Below are 18,857 nucleotides of genomic sequence, written 5' to 3' on the forward strand. Positions count from 1 at the left end.
CCCAATAAGGCTTCGTTTTTACAGTTAATAAAGTGATCAATTATGCACATCAATAGCAACTGTGTTTGCTGTGCCCACTGCTACCCAAGGGAATGAGAGCGGCTGTCTCCACCCTGGCTCGCTGTGCTGAAACACCAGACCCCTACTTGCCCCCAAACCCAAGTCAGCTAAGTCCTCCCACACCAGAGAGCACAGGGGGGGAGTACAGTCACATGCTATAGGCACAGGGGACGTCAATGATGTCAGAGACTAATATACTAATTCTCAAGAGCCAAAGACAAGGCTATAAAAGCAACACACTCCTAAATGTGGCCTCTAACTGTGAGCATGGAAAATGTTCCATTAGCTTGGAGCAACCAGGGGGTTATACAGGGAATGCTGTACACAGAAGGTGCTTCCTGACAGACCTCTGGGGACACAGGCGTGGGCTGCAGGAATGAGGCCAGCATAAACACCTTCTCCTTGGCTAGCAGCCACCAAGAATCCCTTAGGAGTCCTCTGTAGCCCTGGGAACACTGTCCAGTTTTGCCAGTTGTTGGTCTCTCTCTCTGGGAAGACCTAGAATCAGCACCCAAGACCACTGTGGTCTATCACAAGTGAAGCTGAAGGAGCATCCCCCCCATCTTGACAAGTGAACCATCCTGTGTGATCACTGACAATATGTAAGAGGGGCCCAAGAGGTCAGCACCTAGGTGGAAATGGGTCACCAAGGATGACCATGCCCTAGCATCATGTACTGGGATGTATGTCTTCAAGAAGAGGTCATAGGGATGGACAGCTCAGGGGTAGTGATAGAAAACCACATGACACTCGATGAGCTATCAACAACTTTTCCCTTCCAGGACTAAGCTTCTTCCTTTTTCTTTTTTCCTCCCCATTCACAAAGATGTGAAGCTGACCTGTGCTTAGCAATAATCTTAGGAATGACTTTACCCGTTTCCCACCAGCCCCACCAGGCAGGGGCTGGGAAGGTGTGCAGTGGGCACAGGGCTGGCTGGCCTGGGGCTGACCTCCCCAAAGGCCGATAAAGCAGTTACTCAGAAAAGCAGCAGCAAGATTGGAGCCTAAAGCTTGTCGGTTAGACTAGCCACAAACCCCTGCTGACTGCTGGACAGAGACTTGGCTGTGCCACTGTCACTCTAAATCAGAAGCTGCTCCACCAGAAGAGGGCAGGCTCTCAAGACGGAGCACCCAGCTGCCTCTGAGAGCTAGGGAGATTTCTGCCCTTCTGTCTCCAATCTCTTCCTCTACCTTCTCTCTGGGGTAGCCTTGGGAATGATGCTGTGGGTCTTAGCCCACTGCCTCCCCTCCATCTCTGGCAGGTTTTCTCTTATTTACTGGGAGGCTCTATGGTGACCTTCCATTTCAGTGGCTGAGAAGGCAGGCGTAGGAGTTCAAAGGCCTTGCCACTTCCAAGGACCATGATTCTGGGCAAGGGAGCTCCTATCAGCAGCTTTCTGTCTCAGGGTTGGTGTGACAATGCACTGAGACATCCCACAAGGGCTCACATGGTGCCTGACGCAGCAAAAACTCACAAGAGTGGCTCTTCAGAACCTATTTCCTCCCCATGAAACCTGGGGACAAGGTTGTCCTTCAGCTATGGTGAGACACATACCAGCTCGCTCACAGGCAAGCCTGGCAGTGCATACCATCCGACAGGAATCTCAGCTCCATTTCCAGACCTCCCCCTCCCCGTCAGCACTGGGATGGTCAGAGCAGCACTGCTTGGCGTGGGTAACAGGCATCCACTGTCAAAGTGGACCTGCACCTCACCCGCCAACTGTGCTTAGATCTCAGGTGCCATCACTGAGCCTTCTCCCTGCCTGGGGCTCTTTCCCAGCTGCCGCTAATCACGCAACACATTTCTTGCTGCACTAACACATTGTCTGAAGGAAACCCTGGCATTCGAATTACGATAGTAGATAACAGAAGATAAAACACACATCTTTCTGATAGCTTGATGCTGTGATTCAAAAGGAGCTGTTCTTTCCTAAGTCGTAGCTACACATTAGTTTCTTTCTTTGATTTTTTTATTTCTTAAATATTATTTATGTGTATGTGTGTGTACATGTGTGTAAGGGTGGCCATGAAGGCCAGAAAAGAGCATCAGATCTGGTGCTGGAGTTAAAGATGGCTGCAAGTCACCGACATGGTTGCTAGGAACTGAATTCTGCTTCTCTGAAAGAGAAGCAAGCACTCCAACTATTGAGCCATCACTCCAGCCCTGTATTTATTTGGGAAAATAAAAAAGTATTAACATGTACAGTGTTTCTATATATGGTGTGTGTGAGCATGTAGGGGTCAGAGGGTGAGTATGTGGAGTCTGTTCTTTCCTTTCACCTTTATGTGGGTTCTAGGGATCAAACTCAGGCTGTCAGGCTGTGTGGCAGGTGCCATTGCCTGTCTGCCGAGCCGTCTTACCAGCGCTGTTTTCTTCAAAGCCAGGTCTTAGCATGTAGCTCAAGCGGGCCTCAACATGACCCTCATACGCATTATCTTATTTTAGGTCCCTCAGTACTGGGAGTGTAAGTGTGAGGAACTCTGTCCGGCCTTCTTCCTGAAAACTTTAATTGCTCTTTCTCATGCCTTATAAAAGTTACCAGTACAGGATGAAATGGATTTACATGACTCTAGGTTAAAAGACCCTTCCTGGTTACTAAAGTTAAGTCAAATGTCTGGGGAGCAGGAATCTAGTCTGCAACGCCACCTTTAATCATATTAACAAACGACTTAGAGTACTATCGATTAAGTAATGGAAATGAGAAGTTTCATTTTTAATAAATCTCACATTCAATAAAGGTTAGATTAGGCCTTTCATCACAACTGAATAGCTAAGGTCACTGGTTCGATATTTCATAAATGATAACCTTTCTCACTACTATTTAGCTCCTGACACCATTGTAGAAGGTAATGAGATCTCATTAAGAAGGACACCTAAACTATACATTTATCTCAAAACTTCTACAATAAAATCCAGATGTCCCAAGCTTAAAATCTGAAAGTTTTATTGCCCAGTCATCTGAAGAGAATGTTAGGTCACAAATTAAATCTCAATAGAACTTTTTTTTTTTTAAGATTTATTTATTTATTATGTACACAGTGTTTAGCCTCCATGTATGCCTGCAGGCCAGAAGAGGGCACCATTATAGATGGTTGTGAGCCACCATGTGGTTGCTGGGAATTGAACTCAGGACCTCTGGAAGAGCAGTCAGTGCTCTTAACCTCTGAGCCATCTCTCCAGCCCCCTCAATAGAACTTTTAATAAGAGTTCTATTCCTAGGCTCTAAATCTAAAAAGAAGAAGAAGAGGAAGAAGACGACGACTTCTGTTCTTGTGCGCGTGCGCATAGTGCCCACAACAGCCAGAAGAGATGCAGCTCCCTTGAAGCTGGAGCTATGGTGGTTGTGAGCTGCCAACATGGGTGCTAGGAACTAAACTTGGGGCCTCTGTAAGAGCAGCAAGCGCTCTTAATTGCTGACCCATCTGTCCAGGCCCTCAACAGATTTTTTTTTAATGTTCTTTTTTTTTTTTTTTTTTAAAGATTTATTTATTACGTATACAACATTCTTTCCATGTATGCTTGCAGGCCAGAAGAGGGCACCAGATCTCATTACAGATGGTTGTGAGCCACCATGTGGTTGCTGGGAATTGAACTCAGGACCTCTGGAAGAGCAGTCAGTGCTCTTAACCTCTGAGCCATCTCTCCAGCCCCCCTCAACAGATTTTAAAAGATAAACACGACACAAAGAATCATTCCTACCAGACAGCATGAAATTAGAAGCCTATTACAGGCTGGGCAGTGGTGGAGCACACCTTTAATCCCAGCATCTGGGAGGCAGAGGCAGGAAAATCTCTGAGTTTAAAGACAGTCTGGTCTACAGAGTAAGTTCCTGAACAGCCAGGGCTACACAGAGAAACCCTGTCTCAAAAAACCAAACAAAACAAATCAACCAACCAAGCAAAAAACAACAACAAAGAAAGAAGTCTATGACAGAAGGAGACCAGAAACCCCCAAATCTGCCAAATCTGCGACTATTAAACAACACACTGCTCAGCCATCGGGGATCAAAGAAGAAAGTGCAAGCAGGTTAAATACTTAAAACACAGAAAATAAAGCACAGCATGCCAAAACCTATAGAATGAAACCAAGGCAGAGCTGTGGGAAAGTTTGTAACCATAAACCATTGCAATAAAGCCAGGAAGTAAGGCGGGACAGGTGACTCACCAGGTTCAGATCCCAGCATTTACATGACCCTCGCGTAGCCTCTGGGAGTGCACACGGGTCCATTCACACATGTGCACACTCACTGTACCGCCATAACTACTAACTAGCCAAAGAAGCCAGCCTTGGCAGAAGTTCAAGGCTAGCCTGGTAGACTTAACAAGTTCTACCAAGCTAGGATTATACAGACTGACAATAAGCCAGGTCTGGGCCGCAGCTCGGCAGGGCAGAACATGTCAGCACACACAGTTCTGGGCGTGGGCCCCAGCACCAAAAGTAGCAGCATCGACTACGAAATGTGTCCGGTCAGTACCCAGCTCTACCACTTATGCTGTAAGCATGTCTCCAAAGGCTCGTGTGCTGGAAGCTCGGTCCCCACAGCTGATGCTAAGAGACTGGCCAGCTGCTCTAGCTTCCTGCCGTATCCTGGGTGGGCAGCAGCGCTCATCAGCTCCGAGCACAAAGACACTAAAGGAGAAAGGGCAGAGCTGAGAGGTGGCTCCGTGGTGAAGGCACCTGCTGTACAAGCCTGGACACAGCGCCTGATGTCTGCAGCCACTGCAGGTCGAAGAGAACCAGCTCTGGAGGGTTACTCTGACCTTCACATGTGCCTGTGAGAGGGATGCATGCATGAACGCATGCATGCACAGATACACACACACAGTTTGATTGAGGGGCTTCACCTCAGCTCATTGGCACCCCTTTATCCAAAGTCTAGAATGTTTGGTCGGAAGCATCATCTCAGCTCCCTAACACCCCTTTATACAAAAGTCTGCACTGTTTGCCTGGGGGCTTCACCCCAGCTCCTGGCATAAGCACCCTTCCCTGGGAGTTGCCTCAGTCCAAACTCCACCTCTGAGAAAACCCACCAAATGGCAACTCCTCCCCAGGGAAGACCACTCCCACAGGCTACTTAAACTGCCCCCCCAGAGAATAAACATGTGGTCTCCGGGTTTCCTGTGGTCTCTCTTTCTCTCTCTCTTGCCCTCTCCATGTTTCCCAGGGCCACCCAGGAGCACTGCATTAAAAATGTGTGTCTTTAATTCGGTCTGATTCGGTGTGATTGGGATTATTTGTGTCAGCAGAGAGGCTCCACACAGCACACCTCTAAGATCTAGAACAAGGCATGGATGTCTTCCAGTCAAACGACTGAAAGTGCTAGTTAGAGCAAGATGTCAGAATACAGACACTCAATCAGAAAGGAAACGGCTGGCTTGGGATGACATGTCCCTACATATGGAATATCCCCCAATTTAAACAGAGACACATGACCTGTTACAACTAGAACACAAGTTTAGTACAGTAACAGGATACACAAAACCCATTGCATTTCCACTGATGAACAAGGAATAGCCCGAGAAAGGAATAAGTAACACAAAACGAAAGAGACCATCGTAAGGGACAGAGAACATCAGCCACCAACACAAGCTACTACAGACGCAGCACACGCCCTTCAACACAAAGGGTCACACTGTATAGTCCAGGCTGGCCTCAAACCTCAAAGGCTTCTCCCTTCTGAGTCCATGCATGCAGATTCACACGCATGGAGCACATCTACAGACCAAGAGCCACTGTCTGGAGTTCATTCTCTGCTCCCACAATGTGGAAGTGGGGAAATCAAACGCAGGCTGTCAGGCTCAACAACAAGAGTCTTTCTCACTAGGCCATCCCAGCAGCACTGAAATGGTTTTCCATCTTTATTGTTTAATATCTTTTTTTTTTTTTGAGATACTTGAATATCTGAGGCTCAATGTGATATATGTTGTTCCTACTCATGACAGCCTAGTATTAATGACATGGTCTTGTACACCGAACAGGCACCAGGAAGTGTAGTCCTATACCACGTGTGCCAGACTGTGGGAGCCCACAGACAGGGATCAGTTCCACCTTGACTAAAGGTCAGAGTTCAGACCTACTGTTGCTCCTTCAAGGTTCTATGACAGGCGGTACGAGCTCAGCTGTGGCTACGTGGTGCTTTAGGTACTAAGAAGGCTTTGCTCCTTCTATCACGGTAAAGAAGTTCCTTGCCTTCTTACCTTCCTCCCCACTTTTGAACTGGGGCATATAAAGAACACGAGAAATAAACGCGAGGCGAATCTCAGGACTTACTGGATGCCCTTCCGACTATCAGTTTTTTCTTGTCTCTTTTTAGTCCTCATGTTTCCCTCCAAACACGGACACGAATAAACGAGGCTGGGTGGGACCTGGTAGTTGTCATCTCCAGATGCAGGATGCGGCATCAGACAGAGCCAATAACCTTTGGAGCAAGGTACTTACAATGGCCATACTTATGCTCTTGATTCAAACCTGCCAAGACTGAACAGAGCATGCTCAGCATGGCCAGTCACTCTTCAACCATACGACACTTAAGAACAGGGCTGCCCTCTCTGAAGCTGATATCCCCACAAATGAACACCCCCCCCCCCCGCCTGTATGTTCCACGAGAGTCTGATGGGGAAAACAGAAACAAACAAACACGCACAGCTAGTAGAGGCCTACAAATTGGAAAAATGGCCCTAAAGGAGGAAGCTGATCTGGGAGCTAATGAACACCATTCCAGACAGGAGCTGCGGCCTGGAGAAAGGGGCCACATCTCACTGTGTCACTGCTGGGAAGAAGCCTGTAGCTAACACGACAGGAGGGCTCATTCTCTACCCCCCCCCTGTAAGACACCCTACTCTACAGCCTGACCCCTCCCCACCATACGCGGAGACCATGTGCCTGCTCAAGGCAGCTTTCTCTTCCTTTCCTTCTTCCTTCTACCAGCCTGGGTAACCAGGCATTGTGATCTGCCTTGGTGAGGTTCCACATTCTAACTGGGCAGAGGGAACCATTCTAAGCAGTCGGATGGCGCGGACCTGCTGCTTGGGGTTTGTGAAGGAGCCTGTCAAGCAGAAGCTGGATGGCAAGGGACTAACTTCTACACACTGCAGAATGCAGCTGTGCATGGCCGACAAGAGAAACAGTGTGCAAAGCCCCACTCCACGAGAAACTTGTTTTCCTTTACAGACATCATTACTGGTTCTGGTGCGGAAGATGACAAACAGGCAACCTTTCTCACGGCAATAAAGAACCCGTGAGGAGACAATCAATACCCGCCAGACGGAAAGGCCAAACCTGCAGCGAAGAGCTGCGTCTCCTCCTCTAGGTGCCTCCACAGCCTGCAGCAGGATGCCCAGGCCTCACAGCTTCGGAGCCAGAGCATCTCTGGGTGTGAGTCTGCCCTTTCCCTCTGACTCTAGACAAGCTTCAGAAGTGAAAGCACGGATTTCGGAAAACAAAGATGAAGAAATTCCTTCTGGCAGCCAGTTCCTTCAGAGCAGCGGTTCTCAACCTGTGGGTCTTGACCCCTCCACAGGGATTACATATCAGATATTTACATTATGATTCATAACAGTGCCAAAATTACAGCTATGACACAGCATTTTACGGTTGGGGTCATCACAACATGAACTGTACTAAGGGGTCGAAGCATTATGAAGGCTGAGAGGCTGAACCTGCAACTCGTGCCTCACTCGAGAATGGGGCACTGGGGGCTGCAGAGATGGCCTGGCAGATGCAGCACTTGCTGCACAAGTGGGAGTGAGACAGAGTAGAGCTAGATCTTCACACCATAGAAGGCACAGGTGGGTGTGGCAGTCTGTTTGAAAGCCTAGCACTCCGGAGAGAGACAGGACACCTGAGTCAGCAAGCTCTGGGGTCAACAACCAACACCAACAACACACCCTCATACACAGGCAAAACAAAATTCCAAGCAGGAGGCCAGTAGATGTACATTGCTCGGGGATGATTGATGTCAGCTAGGTTCTAGATACCACCCAGGACAAAAGAAGCGCAAGGGTCCCTACCCTCAAGAGACAACAAACTAGCTGTGCTGTCACTCTTACGACCCATGGACAAGGGCTGCAGAGATGGTTCAGCAGTTAAAAGCTTGCCTGCACTGCTCTTGCAGAGGACCCGGGGGCAGGTCCCAGCACTCACACCAGGCAGCTCACAGCCACTTGTGACTCCAATTCTAGGAGGATCCAACCCAACATAAAAAAGTATATGAAATAAATAAAAAAGACCCCACACATATAGACTTAACTAGACATAGGGCAGAAATGCTAATGTCAGTGGCACAAAAGTTAGGGTGGTCAGAAGGCAAGGAAAAGATCTAAATGGGTCACAAGAGACATAAAGTTGCATCAAGTCCTTGAGAGGCTGAGGCGTACCACCAGAAAAACAGGACAGAGGAAGCAAGCCACCAACTCGGAAGCAAGATGGGATGCTGCACAGTGGTACGAGGAGGAAGGGGTGGGCAGGCAGCTCATTTGGACATCCATCCATCTGCTCGTTCCTTCAACAAACATTTGTTAAGAACGTTCAACAACAGGGATGTGCTGGAGAGATGCACGGTGGAACTGCATCATCAGCAAACATCAGCGCTTACTTTGATAAGCTAAGGTGGCTAATGACGTCTTCTGGAAGGTTTCCTGTGGTGTGCAGGGTACACAGTGGTGACAGACGCAGTCACCAGATCTCCTTGAAGTGAAAGGGGTAAAATGTCACATAAGACATGGTTTATAAAAGGCTTTAAAAATTCTAGAGACCAGGGCTGGAGAGATGGCTCAGAAGTTAAGAGCATTGCCTGCTCTTCCAAAGGTCCTGAGTTCAATTCCCAGCAACCACAGGGTGGCTCACAACCATCTGTAATGGGGTCTGATGCCCTCTTCTGGCCTGCAGGCAGACACACAAACAGAATATTGTATACATAATAAATAAATAAATAAATAAATAAATATTTTTAAAAAATCCTAGAGGCCAGTGAGATGGCTCAGTAAGTGGGGTACTTGCTGCTAAGCCCAACAACTCGGAGAGAAATGCCCCCTTGCCCTAAGTTGTCCCAACCTCTTCCACATAGACATTATGATGTGGGATTATCTCTCTCGGTCTCTCAAACACAAATCATCTTTAGTTTGTTTTGGTTTTCTTTTTTTTAAAAAGATTTATTTATTATGTATACAACATTCTGCCTCCATGTATGCCCACACACCAGAAGAGGGCGCCAGATCTCATTACAGATGGTTGTGAGCCACCATGTGGTGGCTGGGAATTGAACTCAGGACCTCTGGAAGAGCAGCCAGTGCTCTTAACCACTGAGTCATCTCTCCAGCCCCCTTGTTTTGGTTTTCTAAGACAAGGTTTCTCTATAGAACATCACTGGTTGCCCTGGAATTTGTTCTTTAGACCAGGCTGGCCTTGAATTCACACAGATCTACCTGCCTCTACCTCCTAAATAAATGCTGGGATTAAAGGTAACCATGAGTCTTTAATCTGCTAAATGGTATGGCTAGGATTAAAGCTGCAGCTTTAGCGGCTGGTTCTGACTCATTCCTTGGCTGAAATTCTAGCTTAAAGGTTGAGGTACAAACTAGAGCCATGTTTACTGTTTCAAGGTTCCTGCCACCACCAAGAAGCATGCTACTGCCACTCAAAAACACCATTTAAGTGTTTGGTGGCAGGGCCTCTTAAAAGAGCTGTGAGGCTTTGGCACTAACACTGAGTCAGGAAGCCTCTCTTAAAGATGTGTTTCTGCTTGCTTCTAGCAAACAGAGCCCACCTGAGAAAATGCTGCTACCAAGAAGCCGTGCTTGACTCTGTTCTTGTCTGTCTAGAATCCTTTTTAAAAAGCTTTCTCAGGCTTTATATGTAAATTCTTGCCAAACCTTGGGTGTCATTTGTTAGCAGAGACACCATGTAGCTGCTGAAGGAGTAAGAGTCTGCAGTGGTAAGCCACGGCCTCACAACAATACACAGATGAATAGAAATGGGTTAGTGTAAGATGTAAGAGCTGGCTAGGAATACGCCTGAGCCATTAGCCAAACAGTGTTGCAATTAATATAGTTTCTGTATGATTATTTGGGTCTGGGTGGCAGGAAAACAGAAAGAAGAGTCTCTGCTTACAGAGCCTGAGCTTGGCTCGGGTTCTGCAATGTACCCCATACTGTCTGTTAATATTAACCTACATAACTTGTGAAAATAGACAAAGCCAAAGTCAGAGACTGAGAGAACAGCTAGAGGAATTCAGGGTTGAGTTTATGGGGGAGGGGATGATCTAGAAACTGGAAGAACTCTGATCAGTTGACCTCAAGATTGAACCAAATAGAAGGTGTGCAAATTAAATTACTCAAAGCTTAATACAGAGGCATCAGAACAACTCTAGTGAGGGCTGGAATGTGCGGGTTATGGAGTGACCAGAAGGCAGCTCAGGCCTGGCGGGAGGGAGTGGACATAACTTTCACCTGGGCACAACATTCAGAAGGCAGAGAGAGAAGGGGGGCAGGCTGGTGGAGACTCAAACAGTCTCAAGGAGTTGAGGATGCTGGGCACACACCTATAATTCTAGCACTCGGGAAGCAGAGACAAGAGGATTTCAGTGAGTTCCAGGACAGCAGCCAGGACCATTACACAGAAAACGTCTGTCTTAAAAAACAAACAAAAGAGAAGCTGAGGATGGTCCCAGGAAGGAGCATCTGAGGACAATGAGAGTGGGGAGTGGTCACAGGCATCACAGCATTGCGCACATCTCCAATCAACACGGTTCTCACGGACAGGGCCTCTCCTCCATCTCACGGTTCTCACGGACAGGCCCTCTCCTACACCACCTGGGTTGGTTTTAGGATAAAGATCAGATGAACACGGCCTGGGGGTTCAGGTGTATAATACCAGGTACTCAGAGGCTGAAGTAGGAGGACTGCCAAGTTCAAGGTCTGCTTAGGCAACTCAATGAGACCCTGCTCAAAGATCAAATTATTATTTTTTTTTTTTTTGGTTTTTTCGAGACAGGGTTTCTCTGTGGCTTTGGAGCCTGTCCTGGAACTAGCTCTGTAGACCAGGCTGGTCTCGAACTCACAGAGATCCGCCTGCCTCTGCCTCCCAAGTGCTGGGATTAAAGGCGTGCGCCACCATCGCCCGGCTCAAAGATCAAATTATAAAAAGAGCGCTGAATATAGCTCAGCGATGGGACCCTTGCCTGGTCTACATGGGTCTTACGCTAGCCCCGGAATCACAAAGATAAATAAATGCACCATCAAATGACTTGTCTTTGATGCAGAAGGAAGCTGGTTCTGGATTCCTAACCAGGAAGCCAGCTAGAATTTAATAATTTGTATGGTTTGATGCCAATCAAATTCCGTTCAAGAAAATGCAAGGAAATATACAGAGAGGGAACTGCCAGGGACTCATCCACATTATTTAAACTGTTAATCACAGCACACATACGCCTTTTTTTTTTTTTTTATTGTTTTGCTTTTTCAAGACAGGATCTCTCTGTGTAGCCCTGACTGTCCTGGAAGGACATACCTGGGATTAAAGGTATGCTCTTTTTTTTTTTTTTTGAGACAATCTCTTCCTTCTTTTCTATTTTTGACAAAGTCTTACTACACACACACACACGTGTCAGCTGGCCTCACAGCAATCTTCAGTCTGACACAAGTGTTGGGACCACAGGGGTACAATACCACTCCTAGGCACCTCTCCGTACTGCCCAGGCTGACCTTGACTCCTGATCCTCCAGCAGCCTCCTCTCCGGTGCTGGGATTCTGTGCCGTGACACCACACCCAATCCTCTACAAGGCAGGCGACTGGCTTGTGGAAAGAGCTGTATACCCACCACTACAGGAAGCATCAGATACGCACTACGCCTCTCTGCCTTGTAGGCTGAAGGATGAAGAAACAGGTTTACACAGGGCGAGTCTTCTCCTCAGCTAAGGTTGCCTCACATCACACAGGACCCCATGGTGGAGACCGTCTTCATTAAAGCTGGCTTTCAGGCATAGCCTTTGAGGTTCAGCTGCAATCTGGGGCCACTCTGAGAACAACAAGTGCACAGAGGAACTCAACATGCAAGGTGCTGGGCTGTACCACTAGACATCCTACTCTGTGTCCGAGTTCCATCGCCAAGGTCAGGGGTCTAGTGGACATAACCACATCTCACATCCCTGCGGAGTCTGCCTCCTCCAGCAGGAAACATACAGGCTAGGGAGACACAGTCAGACCATGAAGGAGAAATAATCAAGGCAGCTAAACAGATCAACCAAACACACAAGCCTCTGCTTTGACAAACAACTGTGTGACTTTGGGTCCTACTTAACAGAGTTAGAGGAAACCCCACAGAACTGAGACACAATACACTCAAGATGGTACCACAAACTTTTAAAAACAGAACTAGATAATCAGTAACAACAAAATTCTAAAAAAAAAAAAAAAAGAAAGAAAGAAAGAAAGAAAGAAAGGAAGAAAGAAAAAGAAAAAAAAGAGAAAGAAAGAAAGACAGACTCTCAGGGCCTAGTAGCACAATCCTGAGGTCCTAGCTATTCTGGAAGTTGAGGCAGGAGGATCAAAAGTTTAAGCACAGTTGGGCAGCTTGCTAAGACCTATCTAAAAAATGAACAAGGGACAAGGGTTAGGGTAGTTCAGTGGTAGAGACACACTGTGTTCATGCCCAGAATGTTTCTAAAGCCAGGACACAGTGACCTTTAAAGCTCCTAGGACACAGGGGAATCCTGTCCTCAGCACAGACCTCTGCTCAGAACAAATGGACCAAGGGCAGAAACGGCCTTAGAGAGAGGCCATTCAGGACACAGGAAACCCCTCTCTACTGCGACACAACTTGGTTCTCGCTATTCCTCCTGGTCACACGAGACAACCTACAAACGACCAGGGCATGCATGGTTTCTGAGACCAGCTCTCCATGGAACTTCTGGGTTCCAGCAAAACTGACGGTTCAGACCCTATCTCCCCTTAGAACTTATCTGCTCTGTTCACTCAGCTCCACCCTGCCCAACCAGGCATGCTCCTAGCAGTCCATCTCTTTAGCTTGGCATTTTCTTCTGGGCGGATTCTCTGCTTCCTGCACACTGCATTCCTGACAAACAGGAGAAGTTCCCACAGTTCCAAAGCCTCGAGGTGGCTACTCAGAGAGGAATCAACGTGTGTCCTTACAAGAGCAAGGCAGCAGCGACATTCACAGTGGCTGTCTCTGTCTCTTTCAGAGATAACTGTGTGCCTGGTCCTCATTAAAACGCGTACAACTTATTAGTCCCCTAGTTGTTCTAAATCCTTATCAGAACAAGAGAGGAACACATGGAGCAAAAGAAACCAAAACAGACACCTCCAGAAGGAAGCGGCAAACTCCACAGCTGCACAGGCGCGCTGCTCCCAGGCCCGTGCGCTCTCGCTCTCTCCTATCATTTGATTAGATTTACAGCACAAACACTTTCAATTGAAATCTTTGAGAGAAAAGGAAACTGTTTAGCTGCATGATACAAAACCAGAGCACAAAAACGTTAAGAATCTATTACCAAAATGCTCAAAACAGGAAGGTATTAACTTCGTTCATTAACGAAGTAAACTTAACATACTTAATTAGTAGTGTTGGCTAATGACACCAAGATAACATTGAACCTGGCCAAGCATCCTTCATGGCTCTCTCCCCACTCCACAGCCAGCCTCTCCTAGTCACCCTGGCCACCCCATGCTTCTCACTTTCTCTCAGCTTGCCCATCTCTTCAGAGCATCTTTGGGTGCCCCGCTATTGTATCTTAGACTCCAGTCTCTAGTTTACCCTCTGTGGTAGGTTTTGTGCTTAGAATCAACTCCAGCAGAGCCACCCACCCAGTCAGCTCTGCAGGCAGCACCGTTCAGGACAGCAGTGCCTTTTAAAAAGAATTTACTCCAGCCGGGTAGATTTAAAAAATCTACTCCAGCTCATGCTTTTAATCCCAGCACTCCAGAGGCAGAGGCAGGCAGATCTTTGTGAGTTCGAGGCCAGCCTGGTCTACAAGAGTTAGTTCCAGGACAGACTCCAAAGTTACAGAGAAACCCTGTCTCAAAAAACAACAACAACAACAACAAAAAACAAAAACAAACCACAAACCAAAACCCACTCATCCACTCAGCATTTGGAACACGCAGAAAGCTTGGGCACTCATAACCTAATGCCTGGTATACATTCTGGCACGATCTCTCCTCCTGCAGGGCTGGAGATAGAGCCCAGTCCCTGCGTACACAAGGCACTTCCTCTACCACTGAGCCACGTCCCCAGCACTGACGTTCAGTGGTACAACAGACGAGCAACTCAGCATGAGACACACTAAGGTCATCTATACACACATTTAGTTTTTGGTCTTTCGAAACAAGGTCTCATGTGGCCCTGGGTAGCCTCAAACTCACTATAGAGACAACAGGGACCATGAACTCCTGACCTACCCTCCAAATGCTGAGATTACAGGCATCCTTCACCATGCCGTGTGGATATCTTCAAAAGCTAGTAAATACTAGCTGGATATCCATTTATGCTCAGCACTTCATACACATCCTGCCCACATGGCGATGTGTACAGCACATGTCACCCTAGCTCACAGCAAGTGTTTAGCACTTGTTCTTATCATCGGTTAGTTACTTTATTTATTTGAGACTGCCCTATGTAGGACAGGCTGGCCTGTTTCTGCCCTGGCATGCTGGAGTCACCATCCCCAGCTGTCAGCTGCATCCTTGTGTCAAAGCAAACAGGAGTGGCATGTAGGACCGCTCGGCAGGTGAAGGAGCTTGAGGCCGAGTCTCATGACCTGAGTTCTCCCATGATGAAAAGGCAGAACTGGTGCCCAAAAGTTGTCCTCAGACCTCACACTGTGCTCCATACAATAACAGCACACACAATTAGAAGAAAAAGACAATGGGCAGGAAGGCTGGACAGGGCAACAGCACTCCCAACAGAAAGGGCACCGGAACACAAGGCAGCCACTCAAAAGGCCACACTTCCCAGGCTCCTGGGGCTTCAGAGGCTATGAAGGACAGCGCTGTCATCTCCACTGCTAAGCACTTGCAGGTTAGGGGTAGGCAGAATGGGCGACAGAAAGAATTCTGGTTGTGGACAGCCAGGTCTGACCCTACACGCCCAATGCCAAACCTTTGCCTAATCACTACCGCGCATGTGGAGAAACTCAAGAGTCAACCCAGAAATGGCTCAATGGTTAAGCGCACTTGCTGTTCTTGCAGGACCAGGGTTCAGTTTCCAGCACCTCACAATGGCTCACAACTGCCTACAACAATGCATGTGCTGAACATACATGTACTCAAGCATGACACCTATACAAATCTAAAAAAGAAATTCCACAAAAAGCTTAAGGATCAATCAATTTAATGCTAATTTGCTGTCAAGAAATCTATTCTCCAGTTTGGAAAAACCATCCCAGAAATCAGACAGGTTCGATTTTAGTCCTGATCGTGCATCTAACACAAGAGACCACAGAGCCGGCCTGGCGTCGGTGGGCTCGACTACTGGGGGTCACTACTCTACCACCAGAAGCTCTGCAATAGCGAAGAAAGGGCCTCCCTCGCTCGGGCCATGGGCTTCGTTTACAGCAGGAGCTGGTGGTCCTGGCTAGCCAGCGACCTCCTGCCGCAGAAACCCCGAGAAAGGAGATTCTTAGGGAATTTTTGGCATTTCCTTACTACTTCAGTTCTTTAATTCTCTTATTCATCTAATTTTTACTTCACTCTTTTTGAAACATGGTCTCATGTAGCTCAGGCTGGTCTCTGTGTAGCCGAGGATGGCCTTAAGGACCAAACTTCCTGCTTCTGCTTCCCAAGTGCCACCATGCCCAGTTTGTGCAGTGACTGCAGCACCTGTGGAGAACGCGGCTTCACGTCAGTTAGACAAACACTACCGACTGAGATCCAGTCCAGCTCAGTGCTTCTAAGCTGTAAACGGAAAGCCCAGGTTCTGCAGCGTTGCTCCCACCTGTGACTTCTAGGTAGACGACTGAACTTGCTAGCTAGACGCTGAGCACTCTAGCTGGAGTGCCCTCCTATGGCACACTCTACTAAAGTCAGAGCCGACAGCACATAGAGCTAAGCTTAGACACGCTTCTAACACATATGCACACATACACAACTCAAGATTCCTTCTGTTTTGTTCTCCAGCTCAGGTCTGAAAAAACAAACAAAAACCTCCATTCTAGGAGAACCCTGAGCCACAAGGTTCAGCACGCAGAAATGACGGCTCTCAACACTGAATGTGCTGTTTGACGAGGAGAACTTCATCTGCGGCTATAAACGAAGGGAGTGCCTGCACTCACTGGCAGAAGTAAGAAGTCCTTTAATAGAGGTACTTCTTTGGCTTGTATCCCAGTTCAGTAGCAATGAAAGGCCCTAAAATCCTAGGGGTTAAATGTCCTTCTGAACACCGAAGCCTCCCTAGGTTCAGAAGTTCTGGCATGCAAATAAACGGTGGCTCAACCACTAACAACTCAGTCTAGTTAGGAGTGTGAGGGTTTGAAACAAAACAAAACAAAACCGGGTCCTGAAAAAACTGGATTCTCTTACCATTTTGCTTCCTCAAGAACCAGGGTATAGTATGCACTGTGGCTCTTGCCTTTAATCCTAGCACCTGGGAGCAAAGGCAGGTGGATCTCTGCGAGTTCAAGGCCAGCCTGCTCTACTCAGGGCGAACCTGCCTCAAAAAACAAAATGTAACAAGCCACGGTAAAAGTTAGTTTCATTTAGTTGCAAAGTATTAAAGAAACAATTTGTTTAAAGTCTGAGGGCAGTTCAGCTATAAATCCAGGCCCCATAAAGTCCCTGTGTTTCTGTGGGAAACAGTGGTTGGTACAGCTGAGAAATGCATACTCCTGGTAGCCAAGAGCATAGTATCAGAACAAAGAGCTTTGTAGTATGTGGGCTGGTAAACTGAGGCAGCAGCACAGTTCAAGAGCTAGGTTCTGGAGTTCTAATGTCCAGGGATGAATTACACCCAACAGTTTCTTCGATTTTAAATAATTATAAATCGAGTTCCAGGAAAGCCAGGGTTACACAGAGAAACCCTGTCTAGAAAAAAAAAAACAAAAAATAAATAAAATAATGGATTATTATGAGGGCAGTTATGACAATTTAATGAGACACCACATTTAGGGTTTTTTTTTGGGGGGGGGTTGTTGTTTTGTATTTCGAGACACGGTTTCTCTGCATAGCTTTGGTGCCTGTCCTGGAACTCTCACCGTAGACCAGGCTGGTCTCGAACTCACAAAGATCCACCTGCCTCTGTGCTACCACCGCTCTGAGCATTTAGAGTTCTTTCAGCAGGTGGCCGTGCTCAAAACAAGCACTTTAATAGACGCTGGTTATTTGCAAGCCAACTAGCTTTGCTGAGGACAGTCCAGTTCGGTTACACTTGATCACTACCAGAAAATTTGAAGGATAGGATTGTCCGGCAGAGATGGACACAACTAACCACTAACGCACCCTGACCTTGGAAGCTTTTCCGGAAACCCTTCCCGACAGAACTCAACCGCCGACTAGCAAAGCAAATGGGAACCTGCGAGAAATGTACATGTGGCAGACAGTGCGGGCCTCTCGGGTTACTTTTTATTCTCGAGGAGACAGCGTGAACACACTTGACCTGGATGCTGAAGCCCCAGTCAGGACGCCGTTGCATCTCAGGCCTAGCACTTCTTGCTCATCCTCGGCCCCTTGAGCCGAGGCTGGGGAAGTCCTGCTGTCTAATTTCTGGGCGGCAGCTCAAGGGGTCGATGGAGGGCACGGAACGCTAGCGTCTAAGGCTAGATCCAACTTCGGTGGCACCAGAGATTTAGGGGTCCGGCTGAGTTCCAGGGAGGCTCCCAGGTGGCCTTGACCTTGGTGTCCCGGGACTCAGTTTGCCCGCCCGCTGGCTCAGGCCGCTGACCCTAACCCCCCGTCTAGGGCAGGTGCGTGTAGAGTGAGCATGGGCCTGGGTCACGGGGGTCCGGGAACCCCAAGGCAGCGGCTGCCTCGGGACCCTCGTCCTCCCTCCGGCAAGTGCGTGGGCTCGGGCTCGGCCGGGACACGTTGCACGCCATGCACGGGTTGGGGAGAGCTGGGCAGATGCTGGACCCGCGCCAGGGCGCGAGGGTCGCGGCGCTCCGAGCAGCCCGACGGCTGGCGAGAGCACACGGCGGCGGGGTCACGCGGCCTCCACACCGGGCCGCTGCCTACCCAGGACGGCTGCGGGTCCAGAGCCGCCCGCCCGACCCTCCAGACCCATCGGGCCGGGCGTCAGCCCCGCCGACGCCGCGCCGTGGGCCTCACCTCCCTGCGCACGTTCAGCAGTGAGTAATAGTCTTCATTGTCCAGCTCCTCCTCGCTCAAGGCCGTCGCCATCTTCGCAACCTTTCACCCCGCCAAACCGGCGAGGCCGCACTCAAGAGGGTCCGGCGCTGCGCGGCGCTCCCTGTAAAGCTCCCGCTCTACCCACAGCGGCTCCTGGCGGCTGGGAGGCCGCATGGCAGCCCGCGGGAACGCGCCTGCGCAGTACGCCACCGTGCGGCCGAGGCCAGAAGCTAGCAGGCGGCGCGCGGGGATAGTAGGACGGGCTTGCGTGTTTGAGCCTTTGCACGGGTGTGTGTGTGTAGTGGGATGGCACTGACATTGCATGTACATCTGAACCAGTGCAAGTGTGTGTGTGTTGGGTGCCTACCCGGGTGGCACTGAGCCTTTCCCTGGACTGCCAAGGGAGACTGTGAAAGCCACACACTTGAGGCTTAACTCCCCCGCCTCCTCCTCCCCCGGTTCTGGGTGGCCCTGAACCAGGGCTGCCTCGAGTTCCTCCCCTGGT

General features: G+C 48.7%; 1 protein-coding gene across 1 annotated transcript in view; it reads right to left on the reverse strand.

Moving 5' to 3' along the window:
* Dnajc11 (DnaJ heat shock protein family (Hsp40) member C11) overlaps window positions 1-18,432 on the reverse strand; it is a 51,562-nt gene extending 33,130 nt beyond the window's left edge. The window contains exon 1 of the mRNA XM_057785351.1: window positions 18,332-18,432. Within this exon, the coding sequence (XP_057641334.1) occupies window positions 18,332-18,403 (72 nt within the window). The 5' untranslated portion in view covers window positions 18,404-18,432. The remainder of the gene's footprint in view (window positions 1-18,331) is intronic.
* Window positions 18,433-18,857: the final 425 nt, after the last annotated feature.

Source organism: Chionomys nivalis, chromosome 11 (assembly GCF_950005125.1).
Source record: "Chionomys nivalis chromosome 11, mChiNiv1.1, whole genome shotgun sequence".
NCBI classification, from domain to species: Eukaryota; Metazoa; Chordata; class Mammalia; order Rodentia; family Cricetidae; genus Chionomys; species Chionomys nivalis.